The following is a 17,278-nucleotide window of genomic DNA, read 5'->3' as shown; positions in this document are numbered from 1 at the left end:
TTTGGATTGAATTGAAGAACAGACTAGCAAATGTTAGTTGTGAAAGTTTAACCTTTAACAAACGCTCCAAGAACGTTTCACCCTGCAGCAAATGTTCTCCAAAGATTCTCTGAAGGTTTCACTATAGTCACCAAGACAAAGCCCTCTGAGTCTGGGCCTGTGCTGCACTGAGCTCCAGCCTAGGACTTAAACACAATTCATTTATACAAATTTCTATAAAAACCTAAAACCCGTAAAATCGTTAACAAGATTAAGGAAGTTTTCTCATTTTGACCCTAAAATTCCTTGTTAATGTAAATCAAACTGAGGTGTGCAGTAATAAAGTTGCACGGCTTGCTAAGGCTGCCAGGACTGGATAAAAAGCAAAGAACTGGTCCAGGATCTGTCCTGATCTGTGCTGCTGCCTTCCTGATGGGAGCTGATCTGGTGACCGCGGCGGAGTCCACTAGATGGCGGCACGTGTTTAGGGTGTGCTATAATAATAATAATAATAATAATAATAATAATAATAATAATAATAATATTAATAATAATAAAAATGAGAAACAATCACAGCTCGGATAGATACAGAACTCATTCATTGAATTTTTATATAAACAACCCCGGAAAATAAAATATTGCAAATTTGATATAGTTTCAGGGATCATTTCGTAAAATCCTGGCGTTAATGTTTTAATAGAAACATCGGGATTTGAGTCAAGCTGTAATTAAAATAAAATGCCCAAAACCTCCAAGTGATGACGCCGTGAGGATTTTTTATTTTGCCGTCTCTGATCGGCTCTCCCGTCCGGACCGACGCCGAGCAGGAGGCCTGAGCGCGCGACAGATAAAGAGTTAACCGTGTCCGGCCTCCGCGGCCTCTGATTGGTCCGCGGCCGCAGCTGCTGGGACGGACAACACGCCTCTGTGTGTGTGTGAGCTCTGGAAAAGTCACTTGGCCGACAGAGAAATACACAGCTCGGACCGCGCTTGGTGTTTACTTTATTTTAATACACACATGAGTGTTTTGTTCTCACCCTCCATGGAGGCGTCCGGCCTGCACCGCCTCGTCCGCCGTGTTTTTCCAGACAGAAGCGCGCCCTGGTCTGCTGGAGGTCGGTGAAAAGGCGACCACTGTCACTTTGATTCATGGACTCCACACGGACTAAAGCTAAAAACGCTTCTGTCAAGAGACGAACACAAGGTTGACTGAATTCATCCAATACCCAGGTATGTATTTGACACACTTATAGTGTGATTCTCCCCTTAAAAAAAAAAAATCTTTATCAAATCTACAGGTGAGCCGTGCTAACTTGGAGAAAGTTAACTTGAAGTTCAGCTCAGATAAACTGGAGAAACGGGGACTATTTCATGCACCGTTAGCTACTTGGTTAACTGTTTGATCATATGTCCCAGATATATGAGCAGTCCACATGTTGGAAACAGGTATGAGGCATGACTGACTCCTTAAACTTTTCAAGGACCCTTAAAGACTTCCAACCCGTAGTATTAAGTGTCAGCCAGACCAGAGACCGGAGTCTGACTGGAGCTGGACAGTGAAACCTCTCACACACGCTTAAGCAGTGCTACTTTACTGTTTATGGATTGAAATTGAATTTAGATTAAATTATTTTGTCATAAGTAGATTCATTCTAGTTGATTTTGGCTGCAGCTTGAAGTCTTTAGGCTTTCTTACAGATCCCAGGAGTCCAGTCTGGGAACTACTGAGGTCAGATAAAGAAAAAAGGGTTTATTAGTGACATGGAAACTGCTTCATAAATACTGTTAGAGTCCTTGGTTTAACTCGTTGATTGCAATGTTATTGTTCATGCATTTTTTTTATAAGCCAGTAATGACATTATTCTCAGTGGATTGGTCCTGCTATGTGCATATATACGCTGCCTGACTGCATCCATATGTCTTTCAGATTTAGGAAACATGAAGTTGTCTGTGGAGACTATGGGTGTCCTGAAAATTGTGCTATTCATCTTTGAGGCAGTTTTACTGACAGACTGTGCAAGAGGTAAGAGCTGTTTAACCAACGTTCTTTCTTGCTAACATTGCGTACCTTAAACTTGGAAAGCAGCACCAGATTCATAGCACATTATGAGTTGAGTTGACTGGCTGGTTTCTTGTGAGTATGAAGAAAGTCTCAGTTGGCTCTTAACATTTTCTCACAGAGAAGTAAGGCGGAAAACTAAAACACAAGAAAACTCTACACACAGCCCAAAATCAACATGGGGTGGGGGAATGAGAGAGGGCAAGCTTACCCCTACACACAGTTTGTGTGTTTTCAGTCATGGCTGGGTATGTATGTGTGTGTGAGAGAATGTGTGTGTGCACATTCACTGTAGCTAAACCAAACAAACATCATCCATCAGCTTCCCAGGGTGAAAGAACACAAGTTAGTGTTAGAGTCCAGCTCTCCCACCAAGGAACTGCCTCACATCAGCCTCTGTGTGTTTCTGTGTGTGTGTTCCTGACTGGAACAGAGTCCAGAGTGGAAGACCTTAGTCTGACCACGATTCACTGCACTGTTTATTGTGCCAGTATCAATACTTTGCTTTACAAGAACAACTTGCAGTGAGCTTGTCAACAGGTTGCGAATAACTGTCAAAGCAATTTCTATGATTTCATCCACCATCACTGACTACTGAACCATGTCTGATGCAATCCAGTGGCTTGAGTCAAAGACCGAGGCAAAACTTGAAACTGAACTCCGGTTTTAATGGGAGAAATCTGAAAGCCAGACACATATCCCCTGACAACCTCGCACTAGCAAATCACACAGGCTCCAGAGTGCTGTCTTTATTCTCCAGCCCAGCACGGAGGTTCAGCTGACGTCTGATAGGTGCAATACCTGCATGTGGTTATCAGGACTTGAGGTAGAGAAAGCAGAAGGGGGTTGGCAGCGGTTTGGAGGGGGAGATTAGATCTGTGGGTCTGCAGACAATGCCTCATTCACAGCATGGCAGCCGTGCCTTCACGGCACGACTAAACCAAAAGTAAACAAGACATGAAGGCTAAATACGATTAGACAGGCAATTTTGCATGTTTACAGATTAACAGATGTCAGAGAAACCCAAAGGGGAATCCAATAGGATAGTGGAGAGTGGAAGTCCAAAGGCTCTAAACAGATTTTTATTGCACAAAAGAAAGAATTTGCATGTCTGTTTTTCATAAGTGGTTGCAGATGCAGAGACAAATAGACACATCAACAGTTACACATTTGGCAGACGGTCTTTCTGGGATGATTCTGAACAATGCTTCTGTGAGGTGTAAATATCACACAGTTCTCCCAGCAGAAGCACCAGAACACTGAGTTGAGTGTTACAGTCCAAATGCAACAGCTTGATGCTGAAATCCTGTGAAACACAGTCAGACTCCAAATGTCTGCTTTTTTTATAAAGCAAAGGACAGAAAAATTGTAAAATTTAAGAACGTATAAGGACTTCTTTGAAAAATGTAAACTAAATTATAAAGGACATGACCTCCAATGATGTACTGTATGTGTTGTACAGTAAAAACACATTAGAGGTGTTACTTAACCTCAACATTTTAGACAATACCTGAGAGAAGACGGTGAACAAATTTAGGCCTGTTGCTGTCAATCATCAGGCGACATTTGACCAGGACCCCCTGCCCTACCACATGTCCTTGCTCACATTTGGATCCCTCCCTCTTGCCACTGCCACGACTTTGCGACTGGCCAAGCAAGAATTATTTATTAAGACCCCTCCTAGGAATCCTCTCACTTCCTTCGTCCCAATGCCTTCTTTCCTCCCCCTCTGGTGCTCCACCACCCCCAGCAGCTGGAGGAGGTGCTCAGTGATCTGTCCCAGCAGAGCCTCTAATGTGGTGACAGGCCTGGGGACCACTGGGCTCCACTAACTGAGGAATGCAGCAGCCGGGACATATGGATCTGGAGAAATGGACCCTGGGAGAAACAGAGAGGCACCAGGTGTCTTTGTTAGGCACAAGGGCAAGCTAACAATGAGCATACACACACAAACACACACACTGTATTGTAGGGTTTTGATGCACTTTAATTAGAAACAGACATGAAATACAACTGTGTTTTTTGTGCATATACATGAATCTACAGGTTGTTTTTTTATAACACCATGCACATTTGTTTCATGTCTGCAGCATCTGGTGAAGTTTAGAGCATGCACGCTGCTCTACAACCCCATTTGGAAAATATACATTTTATAACAGAGTTACATCATGGTCTCATAACAAGAAGGTACTAGATAAATTGTATGCTAAGGGCTCTTAAAATCACAAGACCATTTGGCTCTCGGACAGTTTTCCATTTCCTTTAACCATAATGAGGCTAGTTTCTCAGTAACCAAATGCCCCAACGTCCGCTTATTTTTAAATAGCTGCTGAATAGTAAGAAGGTGTATCTGTGGTGTTCTGGTTTTTAAGACAAGCTAGTGAGAGGAGAGGTATGGGCAAAAGTGCTGAATTTGCTAGTAAGTAACTGTTTTTTTTTTTTTTTTTTAACAATGCTAGCTTCACTCACACTTAAATGCTTCATTTAGGCATTAGAAATAAAATCAGTTTCAAGTTACAATTTCTTGTTCTGCCTACACTTGGGAGAAGTCAAACATCCCTCACCCCTTCCCTCAACTTTAATCAGTGCAACGGGTTCAACACCTCCAACCTTCAGTGTTTCCCAAACCAGACAACCAGAACCTACTGCCACCCTTCTTACATATGTCCCTTTCCTTCGCCCTGTTTCTCTTTGCATTTCCTCCCGTTTATTACCAGTGTTAAGTTGAAGGAAGTGAGTTAAGTTAATGTGCTGTCATTAAAACAAGGCATGAGCTGACCTTAACTCCCACCCAGCCTTTCTCTGCTCTCTGTAGCCCCTATTTGCTGAGTCCGTGTTCATTGGTGGAGAACAATGGATGGATTATTATGAACAGTGGTCCCCCCAGGTTGGACAGGGCAGCAGTAATTTATTTTAAACACTCCCTATCCCTGTAGAATGGACTTATTTTGCCATTTATTAGACCTCACAGCAGACGGGGGACTTGCTTTACTGAGGCGCTGCCATTTAGAGGTGCGTGAGAAGAAGTTATGAGAGTGAATGAGCACTGCTTTTGTGCGTCTGAATGTATGTGTGTGTTTTATTAACCAGGCTGAAATTACTCATGAGAAAAGTCATGATAATGAGACATCCAAGGAGCACAGGGCAATTTGGAAAACCTCAGAGGTATACCAACTACTATTCCTGCTCCACCTCCTTCTCTTCTGAACCAGGTGGAAATAATATTCCTCCTGTTATGATCCCTCTGTTTCTATCACGGAAATAATGTTACTACCACTATAACAATTCATGTCTCCCGTCTATCAGCACACACTACTGACCCTGTCAGTTCAGGAGGAAACATTCGGAGAGAGGAATGTGTCAGACTTCACCCCTTGCAGGGGAAAGAAAGGAAAAGGCTGTAGCTGTGATAAGTAGTCATAATGGAGGTCAGTTGGTGTTTGCTTTAGCAGGGTCATATAATCCCTGTGAGCAAGACTCCCCTCATTGACTGACTTAAATGGCCACTCCAATTAGCATTCATGTGGAATTTCAACAAGTCATTGTCCTCCTGCAGCATTTGGCACTTTCAGCTGTATGCTAATTCACAGATTCATGTTCATCATATCCATTACTGATCACTGATTTTCTGCTTTTTGTATATTCTAAGAAAATCTATGAAAGTCTCTGTGTTCAGTGCTCATTAGTTTGTTCGGGCAGTTGGCTTTGGGAGTGCTTTCAGACCACACACACTCTTCCTGCAGGGTGAATGGATTTGGGTTCAGTTAAATAGAATTCCTTTTGCTCCTGTTAACTTTCACAAAACCCGTGGAGCTGTGTAGACGGAGGTGTCAGATTGTTGTCATTCAAATGATAATCAAATTTATTCGCTTCCCTGGTGTGACTTCCCTCAATTCACCAGTCTTACTGATAAAAGTTTTTCTTTATTGACAGCTGTTTAGTGTTAATAAGCACCTGATGATACTGGACACTGTAGGCTGCTGTGTTACACCCTAACCCTTGGCCAGTTAAACTGACCGAGCAACTGGAAGCAAGCTTGTAGGTGGGGGTGAGGGTCCGCCTCACTGGACCCTTACAAGTGACCTTACAATAGCATTTCAGCCCCACAGTGGGAAATATTTGTCTTGCGCAACCTGTCTTTCTAAGCCTCCTTCATTTCCCCAGTCCAGCTCTGTTTTCCCTTTTTTTAAGGAGTCAAGTCACTGAGAGAAGTCCCATCCCCTTTAGTTTTGTGCTATACAGCTGTTCACTCAGTTACTTTCGTAAGCGAAACGATGAGGTTCCAATTGCTCCAATCTTTCACTCCTCACCAGGAGAAGCCGGTTTTGTTTTTCTGTGGATTTTAACTTGTAGATTTATCATTATGACCACAAGTCCGTTCACAGCTGCAGTCAGGGGGTGCAGAAATTGAAGCTGTTTTGCCACATTTCTTTTCCTTTCCACACTGAGTCCTTGTTGCATTGTGTACTCTGAGTGTTGAGTTCAGACCCAAAAAAACAGCAAAATATTTGCCAAAGCAACCTTTTGTTGTCTCAAAAAAGGGATCTACACTACACTACTCATGTGATGGTGGCCCACAGGATGTTACTTGGACTGAGCAGGTATGGACAAGTCCAGCAGTTGTCATCATGATGTTAGTGAATAAAAGGCAGATTTAAGGTGCAGAAATATTATCTGCCCCATCTTACTGTATGTGCTTGTTTGCTGTACTTGCCACAGCCTGCTAGAGTCTGTTGCGCTGTAGTCTCATACTGGCATATCAGAAAACCAAATCAGAGACCACAGAGGTACCTGTTGCATATCATTTCAGGATCAAGTTACTCTCTTATATTTGAGTTTTGTTTTGTTTTTTACTTCACTGTACCATCAAGTACCACATTGTTTTCTTTCTGTTTATGATTTTTGGACTATTATTAGTCATCTTTATAATCTGACACTAGACTGTTATCTTTTTCTGTTATCTCTTCTTTCTCTCTTACTGGGTTTTTTCTCCGCACACACACCAAGCCAGGGCATGGCAGGGATAAAAAGTTCTGAATGAGGCCTCTGCTGCTTTTGACACACACCCGTAGACACCCCTTTAAGACGCCCACCTCCCCATTTCAGTTCACCTCTGATGAGCTTCAATAAGACCCCACAGGGCTTTGTGGCTTTTCACTTCCACTTTCTTGTTCATTACTGATTCTTTTGAGTGACCTCAGAAATTCTTTTTGCATTGTCCCCATTGATTGGAGTTATAAAGAGTCTGGTCAGGGTTATTGCTTGTCACAGTATCTCAAAATGGCAAGGTTTGCATTGCAAACATATAGGCTGTCGTTATGAAATTTGTTTGCCCCCTTTTCCGGCAGCAGCCATTTCAGCTGCATAAGTTGAGACAAGGAAGTATTGGGGCCCAGATTTTGCATCCAAAGGACCCGTTCCTTCTGTAATGAATGGAAAAATATGTCCCTGCTTTTGACTCAGAGAGTGGAACAGGACAAGGGAGGAAAAATCATTTCAGGAGCAGAGAGTATAATCTGTCATATTTTATAGCAGGGCTACTGCTATCCCAGACTGGAATTCTGCACCATGCAGTGAAACTGATTCAATTTCCTCATGCACAGAGATGTGAGTTTGAGCCTTGGATCAGTCCCAAGGCTGGATATACTAGGACTTAGAGGATTGGCAGATCGGGACACTACCATTCACACGTAATTTGTGTCTAGATTGATAAATACCTGAACTGGCTGCTCTTATAACAATTCACTTTCAGATTTACAAAGAGTTTGTAGGGATGGTAGTGTCAGCTTGTTGGGTTAATCGTCCTGTTGCGGTTGATCCTTTAACACTTTGGCCCAGACTTAAATATCAACAAGCACATGATGGGTTTTCATAAAACCTTTAGCAGACATTCACAGCTCCCAGAGGATTTTGTAATCCTCTCACTTTTACTGTAGGTACGTGATTTTTGTGAAGCTTGAATAAAACATCTTGATGACTATTAAATGGATAGCTATGAAGTTTCCTGGAGTTATTCATGCTCCCTTGAGGATTAATTCTGTGAGCCTCTGATTATTCACCTGCCAGGTGAAACCTTCCACTTCTTCGTTGAAATATCTCAATGTCTACTTAATCGGTCTGCAGCACATTGTGTACAGATGTTCATGGCTTCCAGGCCATTCACTCTATGTTGGTAGAACATGTCAGCAGCGTGACATTCATGAGTCATTGTGCAACACGCTTATAAGACAAATTTCCTTGAAGTATAGACATTCATATTCTCCTATTAATGAATCAGATTAACTTTGGTCCTATTCCTCCTGTAACTCCATAAAATTATAATATTTTTTAAATTGTAAGTGCCCCATTAAGTCAGTATTTCACCACAGCTTTTTTTATTTTTATACCAAGCTAAAATGGGAAGCATCTAAATATTCTAGCATTAGCATTGTGGGCACATCATCATTTGCCTGAAGAGAAGACTGTTCTTGAATACAAGATCACAAAGCCACTAGCATGACTTTAGCCTCTTATTCTTTTTGCTTTAGTTTTCTCTGGTATTTTTACATTTACTGAACGGAGACTTTATGATGTAACAGAAGTCCATGCAGCAGGATGTCCATTGTGTGCGGGTCATTTTAATAGAAGTACTGTACTATGTGTGGACAGTTGATCGCCAAAGATGTAGACAGCCAGCCTGGCAGACAGAGATGGATTGAGGGCTGTGACCTTTGGGCTGCCTAGTAGTAAGGTGAACTGAGAAAGCACTGAACAAATTGTCACTGTGAAAGGGCGAGTACCACATCGTAATGACAGGCTCAACAGCTCCATGATGACAGATTGATTTCAGACAATATTCCTGGATTGTCAAGAGGCCCCATTGCTGTCAGTGAGAGCTTTGCCAGTTCCTCCACACCCTCAGTCTGTCTCGCCTTGCTTCTCCCCCCTTTGCCCCACTCTGTCTCGTCTCTGTCTCGTTCGCCTTTCTCTTTCCCTCACCCGCTCCTCTCCTTGCTTCTCCCTCCCTACCGATCCTGTCTGAATCACTCCATTCTGCCCAAACACTCCTGCTACATCACGGTCTGTCATTGGCCCCCTCCTGAAAAGACCTTGTTGACAAAGGCGCTGGTGTAAAGCTCTTCCCAGTGTCATGGAGACTGGCTGATCCTCAAACTGTACTGCATGCTGGTGTACGGTTTCTAGAGACTGAGAAATGAGGGGCACTCAGTACCAGGCTTGTCCGTCTTCTTCATCATCACCATCACACAGATGCATCCACAATGTATGCAGGGACAAACACTGTGGTCTGCTGCTGACAGCATGTCTATCTGAAAGTACCCTTCTTTACAGCCTTTGTGCTTTTCTGCCAGCCATTATAACATCAGACCAATGCATCGCAATGCTGGCTGGACTTAATAAGACATCTGTATCTCATTCAAAACCTCCAGACTGGACTCCAACTGTGTCAACTGCACACAAAGAGCAGGTTGGGGTTAGTTTTTTCCCACTATGGAATGCAGGAAGGTTAGAGGAGGAGACATGTAGGGAGTGGCAGGATGCACCTCACTGTTGACTGATTAAGGCCATGAAGCAACAAAATCAGTGCTTGTTGTGTGGAGAGAGGCCTCAGGAATTTATTGTCCACTATTTGTTTGTTTCCCAGTGAAGTAAATCTAAGATGACATTGACATTGAAATGACATTGAATCAAATGCTTGCTTCAGTTTAAACTGTTGATCAGATAGTATAAATGAATGGAAAGGACATCTTGTGTAGTTTGGAAGGAAAAATGTCTTGTTGAATGTTGTCATTGTTATACTTAATAATTAGGAAAAATTGGTAGTGCAACCTGGATATCTTTCACCCTCCCTCTTTCTGTAGTTTTTGTTACTCCAAATCAGAATTTATGGTCTTAGTTTGGACAGGAGCCATGAGTGGTTCAGGGTGTCTACATACCAGACCACTATATTTCACAACACATGAATACGATGCGTCTTAAAAATTTGCATGATGTTATGTAAAAGGAGGCTGTCGTCTTTTTTACATCAATTGGGTGTCCTGTTGGGTCCGTTGTCCAAGGTATAGAGCAACAAGATATGGGTTTGGCTTTGTGAAGGCGATATCTGAAGAACTTCTCAAGGGAAGCCTTTTAAATTTGTCACAAACATTTACTTGGACTCAAGGACGAACTGATTAGGTTTGGTGGTCAAAGGTCAAGATCAGTGTAACCGCACAAAATACTTATTTACCCCTAACCTAAGAATTACACCGAAAAGTTTTACACCAATGGTTAATCTTTTATACGAGTCTTAATAAGCAGGGATGTAACCTGAAGATAGATTTACTGGCGGAGGCACTCAACCAGAAGCTGGTAGGTCTTGTTGTGGTGCTTTCCTGATCCGTTTGCCATCTTAAAACCTCTTGAGATTTATCTTGTGACCTCCTAGGAGGCTCCCAAACAGGAAGCAGCATGTGGTTAAATACTAATCCCACATCATGGAGTTTAATCTTTAACATCCTTTCCTATTTGAGACAGGTGGTGGATAATAATGACAAATTTTGATTCAGCTCTATAGATCTTTAATGTGTACTAATAGATAACATGAAGTGCCGGGCAGCCAAACACACGTGAGTGTTCACACTATGTCCTTCTCAGTGCCAAGTGGTTGGTCCATCTCCAAACATATTAGACAGACTGTCATAAACAGGTGTTGTTGGTGCCCTGTTATGTATTGCAGAGAGAAAGGTCTGTTTGAATGTTTCATGTGGGTGAGGCAGAGCCTGGGCCAGGGAGTGGGGTGTGAGATTGTTGGGATTCCTGGTTACTGCCGCCAGGGCCCACCTAATCCCCCTTCACTCCCCCATTCAGCCCTCATCTCCCTATGAGCAGCGTGTTAAAGGAGGCCTCTCTGCCATCATACCCTCTGCTCCCTGCCACTCTCTAAATCAACTCTCCTCTTTTTCACCCTCACCCTACTTCATTTTCTTTCTCTCCTCTCCTCTGACCCCTCTTTCTCTGTCTGTGACTCTATCTGGCCTTTCACTCTCTTCCCAGCCTCCCTCCTGTTGCCTCTTCCCAGATAAGTGGCCCTAAGCACATACTCAGCCCCTGTGTATGCAGCAGCCTAATGGAGTGAGATAAAGCGACTAGGGTGCCGTTCACTGTGCTCTCCTCGTGACAGGGCAAACACTCTGAATTAAAAGAAAAGTTATGCCCCTGAATCATTCTCAGTTAGGGCTAACTGAGATCACTGAGAACATTTTTAAAACAAGAGCTTTGTACTTTTTCAATATCTAAGGGCCATAATGAGTTAAATTTGTGTTCTTGGGATGAAACATCTTGTAGTCTGCAAATCATAGTAAAAACCCTTCCAGTTACAGTTGTAATGCATTCATCATTTTTCTCAATCTCAGGTTTTCTCTGTTGTGTTTTTTTTTTTTTTTTTGTTGTTGCATTTTTTATATTGGCCATTTGGTCAAAATGTTAAATGGTAAGGTTGATGTTCTATTGTTTTTATTCTTTATCCTGTATTGTAAATAATATCCTCACAAGTGGCCATTTTAGAAAGAAAATGCCCATTTTCTGTACTGTGGTTAAGCAGGTAGCGCACTGGAAAAATCAGGCTATTAACTCTTCCACCGCAACATTTATTTACTGTTAAGTAATGAGACATAACAGTTCCTCCAAAAACATTATATGAAAGTCCTCCAGTAATTCAGGTGAAGGACTTTCCATAAGGGTGGCTCCATATTTTTCCATGTTTGTGGAAGTCTGGAAAAGTACAGATGCCTTATGGAAAGGCCTTCACCTGAATTGAAAAAGGCCATTCACATAGTCAAAGTATCAATAAAATATACAGTGAGGAATTTATAAGGAGTTAGTGAGCAACTGAGATCCTGCCATAACTTGTACAGTTTCATAGAAGTGCCGTAATCTTTTACATTTAGTGGTAGTCTTTATTTCAGTAGAGCTTGTACACTGCTGTATGAGAAAGGAACACAATTCAGAAAAATGACCTCTGCAGTTTATTGACAATCAAGCTGATTTATTGTGGGTGTAGCCTTGATTTTTGTTTCTATATTACAGCAGATGACAGGACAAAAACACAGACTCACGCTCATACTCCTTTTCTGTGGCAGAGGAAGCTGGGGCCAGGAGAAGGCAGTCATGTTTAATGAAATATAGCAGCTTAGAGTTCAAAGACTCCACAGTAGGGCCTGTTCAGGGTAGGCTGCGTGATGGAGATGTTTCTAGAAGCTTTATGACGCTGGAGTAATTTTTCAGTTTCTTTCCTTTTTTCTTTCCTGTCTCTTTTGATAAAGATTCGGCAGCACCGTGCTGTTCTGGAGCCATTAGCTTTGTGCAGATTCATTGAAAATAAGCATTGATGCTATTCCAGTGATTCTCCTTTAATCAGATAGATCTGACAGGAGCATCTTATTCTCTTTACCTCTTTGTTTTTATGCCACCCCTTCCTGCTGTTTCTCTAGTCCCTGTGTCACCCAATAGCTCCTCCCGTACCATTCCCACCACTGAAGAAGTTGCTATTCAGCCCACATCAGATGGTACCAAAGAAAGAGCCTTTGTCCCAGACTGGTCTTACCCTGCTCTTATCTATTGATTGGAAAGTGGAGAGGGGAGAAAAACAGGTATTGATTACCGTACTAGGTGAAGTTGCTGGGCAGGACGTCTGGAGGGGTAAGAAGAGACGACACTTTTCACCCTCGGCTGCCCCACTGCTGTCAGAACAGCCTTTACCAGCACTCCATATATCCCGTCCCCTTTCACCCTGTCACTGCACCCCACTCTCCCTCAACTTACCTTGCCTCCTTTCTTGAATTGCCAAGTTGCTCCCCCTCCCCCTCCACCCTCACACTGTTTTATGCTGATTTTTATCTCAGCTTCTGAAATGTATAGCTGAGCGCAGCAACAGGCTCTGAACAGAAGCTCGGCCTTTCACACACTCCCTGAGCTGCCATGTCTGCCTCACCTTTCGCCTTCACCCAAACCCTCCAGTCTCAAATTAAGTCACTGGCGCTGGATTTGGTTTCGAGCTTTCATTTATTTTTATGTGTGTGCATTTCTTTCATCCCATTTAATGTTCCTCTGCACTTACTTTTTTCCCATCTTGAGATTTTAAGAGATGCATGATAGAATATTTCCCTGGAAGCACTGGCTCCATTAAATGTGGCTCTCTTGTGTTTGAGGTCTAAGAGAGTGCTTCTGAGTAGGAGGCAGCATTCTCCAGCTTCTTTCTGTCTCTACGCTTCTTATCCTTTATGTAAATACTGCATATTGAAGACACATTGACTTAGATCAGTGTTTATCTAGGTAATGAATCACTACAATCTGCCAGTGTGCAAAAGCCTTTTGAGGCATAAGAAATTCTTGCAGTTGGCTGGAGATTAAGGCCCAAATCCTTTTTATTACAATATGTTTACAGTGTTGTTTGAGTTACCATGTCCTGTACTGGGTAGATGGTGTAGCGTGCATTATAAAGTTATTCTCATTGTGGTTGGTTAAGTTCCAGGTGTTCGCCATTGGAGCATCTGTCAGCAGCCAAGCCAGCCCTTTATTGACGTGTTTTCAATGACTAAAAAAACTTTGTATGGAAGGAAAAATGCACATCATTACAAATCCACAGGTGTTTTGTAAAAGAAAATAAATGAGAACGGAGGTGCCAGCACATCTGATCATTGCTCAATCCTGACAGGCTTTGTAGTCTTTATTTTTTTCTGTGTTGCGTTCTGTTTGATTTGTATTTTGACGTATCTTAAAATATTTCCCTCCATGGATGCCTGCACATCAGATCAACATTTCATTAACCTTCCTGCTCACAAGATTTCTTGTAAAATGACTATATTTAGTCTAAATCACAAGAATGCCCCTTATTGAATGTACCCCTTTCTCTTAAAATAATCCATCACCAAATTGAGCAAAGAAAAACAGAGCTAATTTTGTGAGTCGCCAGTCGTCCTCCTCCTCTTCCTGAGCCATGAAAGATTCCATTCACACATGGGGCTCAGCTATAATAAGGAGCGCCGGAGCAATGCTGCAATTCAGGAAAGCCCATATGGTCGTATGTATCATTTTCCATTTGCAGAGAAGCTAACAATTCAAACGATTTGAGTATACACTGTGAAATACTCAGCAGATTGTCAGAAATCTGGCTCCTATTCATCAGAGCTTCTGAAGAGGCCCAAAGTGGTACATTCAGGAACCATGAAAGAGCCTCGGCAAGCTGAAGCTAAAACAGCAAAGAAGAGTGCAGCTGCAGTGCATTTTGGCCTCCCCTGTGGAGTGATTACCTGTTTCGTTTTAGACGTCTTGATCTGTGCATCTTACAATCAAGCAGATGAGGCAATAATTCCCCCTTTCTCACAATTGGATTTGCCACAGAGGCCTCTGTGTGGTTTCAGAGCTTTCAGTTTCAAGGTTAAGGGAACCTGTCCTTGAGAGGGAGGAGGAGGTGGAGGAGTGGTGAAGAAAGGATGGTGATGGTCATGCAAAGCACTTACAAATACTTATTAAGTTATTCAGACGACGTCCTTGATTTCAGCACTTCTTCATCCCTTGTTTTTCAGAAGGACTTCAAAAGGCTTTATAGGAGCGGAGATGGAGGGAGGAAATTATTTGTTGAACATTCCTTATGCTTTGAAAACCAGCCAAAGATTTACTTTATGAAGCCAGAAAAGTTCAGCAGCTGAAGCCTTCCTGACTAACTAAAGTTTCAGATCACACAGACCTTTAACACAGTTGAAGTGGGTAATTTCTTTATGCATTTTATTCTTATTTTGTTTATTAATTTTCTGAAATCTGTTTATATATGCTATGTTAAAACTGTTGTGTTTTTGACAAAGCTAGTTAGCTATTTTTTCATCAAGTTTCATAGCAGCGCAAACCAAAGGTTGTCCAACTAAAAAAAAAAAAAAATCCTCCAGAAAGACTGAGTTGGCATTGATTGTACAGTTGAGGGCAAAATTATTAGCCCCCCGGGAATAATGGAACATTTTACTAAAATTCTTCCCAATGGTTGCAGCATTGCTAAAACTATATAATCAAACATTCATCAGTACTATTTAGTAGCTTTTGGTACAGTTTGGAATATAAAATAAATTTTTAGGCTCACTTTTACTCAAGTATAGTGAAAAATAGGGTGTTCAAAAATAATCGCCCCCATGATGGGGTGGTCAATAATATTACTCCCCCACCCTATGTGAACTTTTTGCTTTCAAACCACACCTGTGCAGTCAATTGCCTTACTAACAACACCTGAGCATTCAATCAGCTTAAAAGGACTCCAAGGAACAGGGCACTTGAACACATTCTTGAGAGGGACAACTTTTACTTACCATGCCAAAGACAAAGGAAATTAGTCTTTAGTTCAGAATGCAGATAGTAGAGGCCCATGGGAAGGAGGAAGGCTATACTGCCTTTTCCAAGCGTTTCACAGTGTCTAGAACTGCTGTACGTTGTACCGTTGCCAAGTACAAGAAGACAGATTTTGTAAGAAACAAACCTGGGCGTGGTCATAAGCGCAAGATTTCAAGAACTCTAGAGAGGAAAATAGTCAGAGATGTCAGCAAGAAGCTCCGGACATCTGCCAAGATGATTGTTCCTGACCTGGCCACTTCTGGAGTTGATGTTTCACGGAACACAGTTGTGAGGGCTCTCCATCGTGGTGGGCTTCAGGCCTAGAAGAACCCCTATACTCAAAGAGTGGCACAACATTTGAAAGGTAACCGTGCCCACTACGCTCAAGTCACCACATTCATTCATGGTAGGGGGACGTGCATTATTAGTGACCCCTGGAGCATTTTCCTTTTTATTCTGGGGAAAAAAAAAACTGTTATGTAAAATGTTGACCAGTTCTGTTATTCAGTGTTTATAATGAATTCTGTTTTTAATGTCTAATTGAGATTCCGTGATCACGGATTTTATAGGGCCCTATTTACCGAATGCCTAGTAAGACTGAGCTTGACATGAGCTTCACAGTGTGCAAGGTTTGCAAAATGAGGATTAAGCACTTTGGGAACCCATGTTTAACTGCACACTTTTATTTTAGTTACTTAATCAAGATGTGATATTGCTTTTACGCAATAGTTGCAATAATTCCATCTGAGCATGGATAAATGTTTAAAACTTAATAAATGTGAGAAAGATACTTTAATGTCTCCATTCTGTCTTGCAAAGCAGACTGGAATAGATCATGAGGATACTTTGAACACCTATAGATTGAAGCAGAAATCATTATGAATCAAATCATTTCCCATCGAAAATTGATTTTGAATCAAATCATAGCCCCAAAAATTTGAATCGAATCGTGAGATAGTAAAAAATTCCCACCCCTACCAAGCATACATCGAAATTGGTGCAACAGTTCCTGAAGGATACCAAAACCAAGGTCCTGGAGGGGCCCTCACAGAGCCCAGACCTCAATCCGATTGAGAATGTGTTGCAGGTGCTCAAAGTGAATGCCCATGCTCGGAAACCACGCAATTTGGACTAGCTGGAAAAATCTGCAATGGAAGAATCCCTCAGGAGACCTGTGCCAACCCAGTAAAGAACTATTCTATGTGAGGACCAAAGAGGACGACGCTGAGATGGTGGTAGGAATAAGGTTTATTAGGGCTGAAGTGAGGATGGAGGGGAATGGAGTCCGGGAAAATGGGGAGATGCCGGTGGAGTGGAGACGGTTCCGTGGAGGAGAGAGGTGGAAGCGAGCAGGCAGGTCTTCCTGAGGAGAGATCGGAGAATGAGGGTTGCTGGAGATCACCAAAAGAAGCAAAAAACACCGTAGGGATAAGTCGCTGAGAAGGTTTACGGGGCACTGGTTACCGCTTAGATAACTGTAACAATCTGGCGATGAGTGAAGGAAGAGCCGGGGTATTTAAACAGGACTGATGACGACTGAGACTCAGGTGTGTGATAGGGACACTTTTGCCCATTCGTATTTCACCTCAGTGTGTCAGTAGAATATTCAAATCAAACTTGGTGGACATTTTGTCTTTGTTATTTTGGAAACAAATACACTATAAATCCTTGTTGTTAATGGTCATTTCCATGGAGTGTTGTCTAATTTCATAAGTAATTCTCATTTACTGATACCTCTTTTTATTTTGTTGGGAAGTACATGCTTTTCAAGATATGACTTTGTTTGATAATGCGGGGTCAATGTTTTGAAACTTTGTTTCATCCCCTTTGTTAATCCACAAGAGAACATTGCTGAGTGGCTTGTGGGACCATAAGTCAGAAGAGATA

The 17,278-nt window shown here is 42.1% G+C and overlaps 1 protein-coding gene across 1 annotated transcript in view; it reads left to right on the top strand.

Moving 5' to 3' along the window:
* Positions 1–944: 944 nt before the first annotated feature.
* Positions 945–17,278, top strand: part of LOC115036276 (fibroblast growth factor receptor-like 1) — a 28,940-nt gene continuing 12,606 nt past the window's right edge. The window contains exons 1-2 of the mRNA XM_029494403.1: positions 945–1,209; positions 1,907–2,002. Coding sequence (XP_029350263.1) covers positions 1,918–2,002 — 85 coding nt within the window. The 5' untranslated portion in view covers positions 945–1,209; positions 1,907–1,917. The remainder of the gene's footprint in view (positions 1,210–1,906; positions 2,003–17,278) is intronic.

Source organism: Echeneis naucrates, chromosome 22 (genome assembly GCF_900963305.1).
Source record: "Echeneis naucrates chromosome 22, fEcheNa1.1, whole genome shotgun sequence".
Classification (NCBI taxonomy): Eukaryota; Metazoa; Chordata; class Actinopteri; order Carangiformes; family Echeneidae; genus Echeneis; species Echeneis naucrates.
This window is presented reverse-complemented; position numbering and strand designations above follow the sequence as displayed.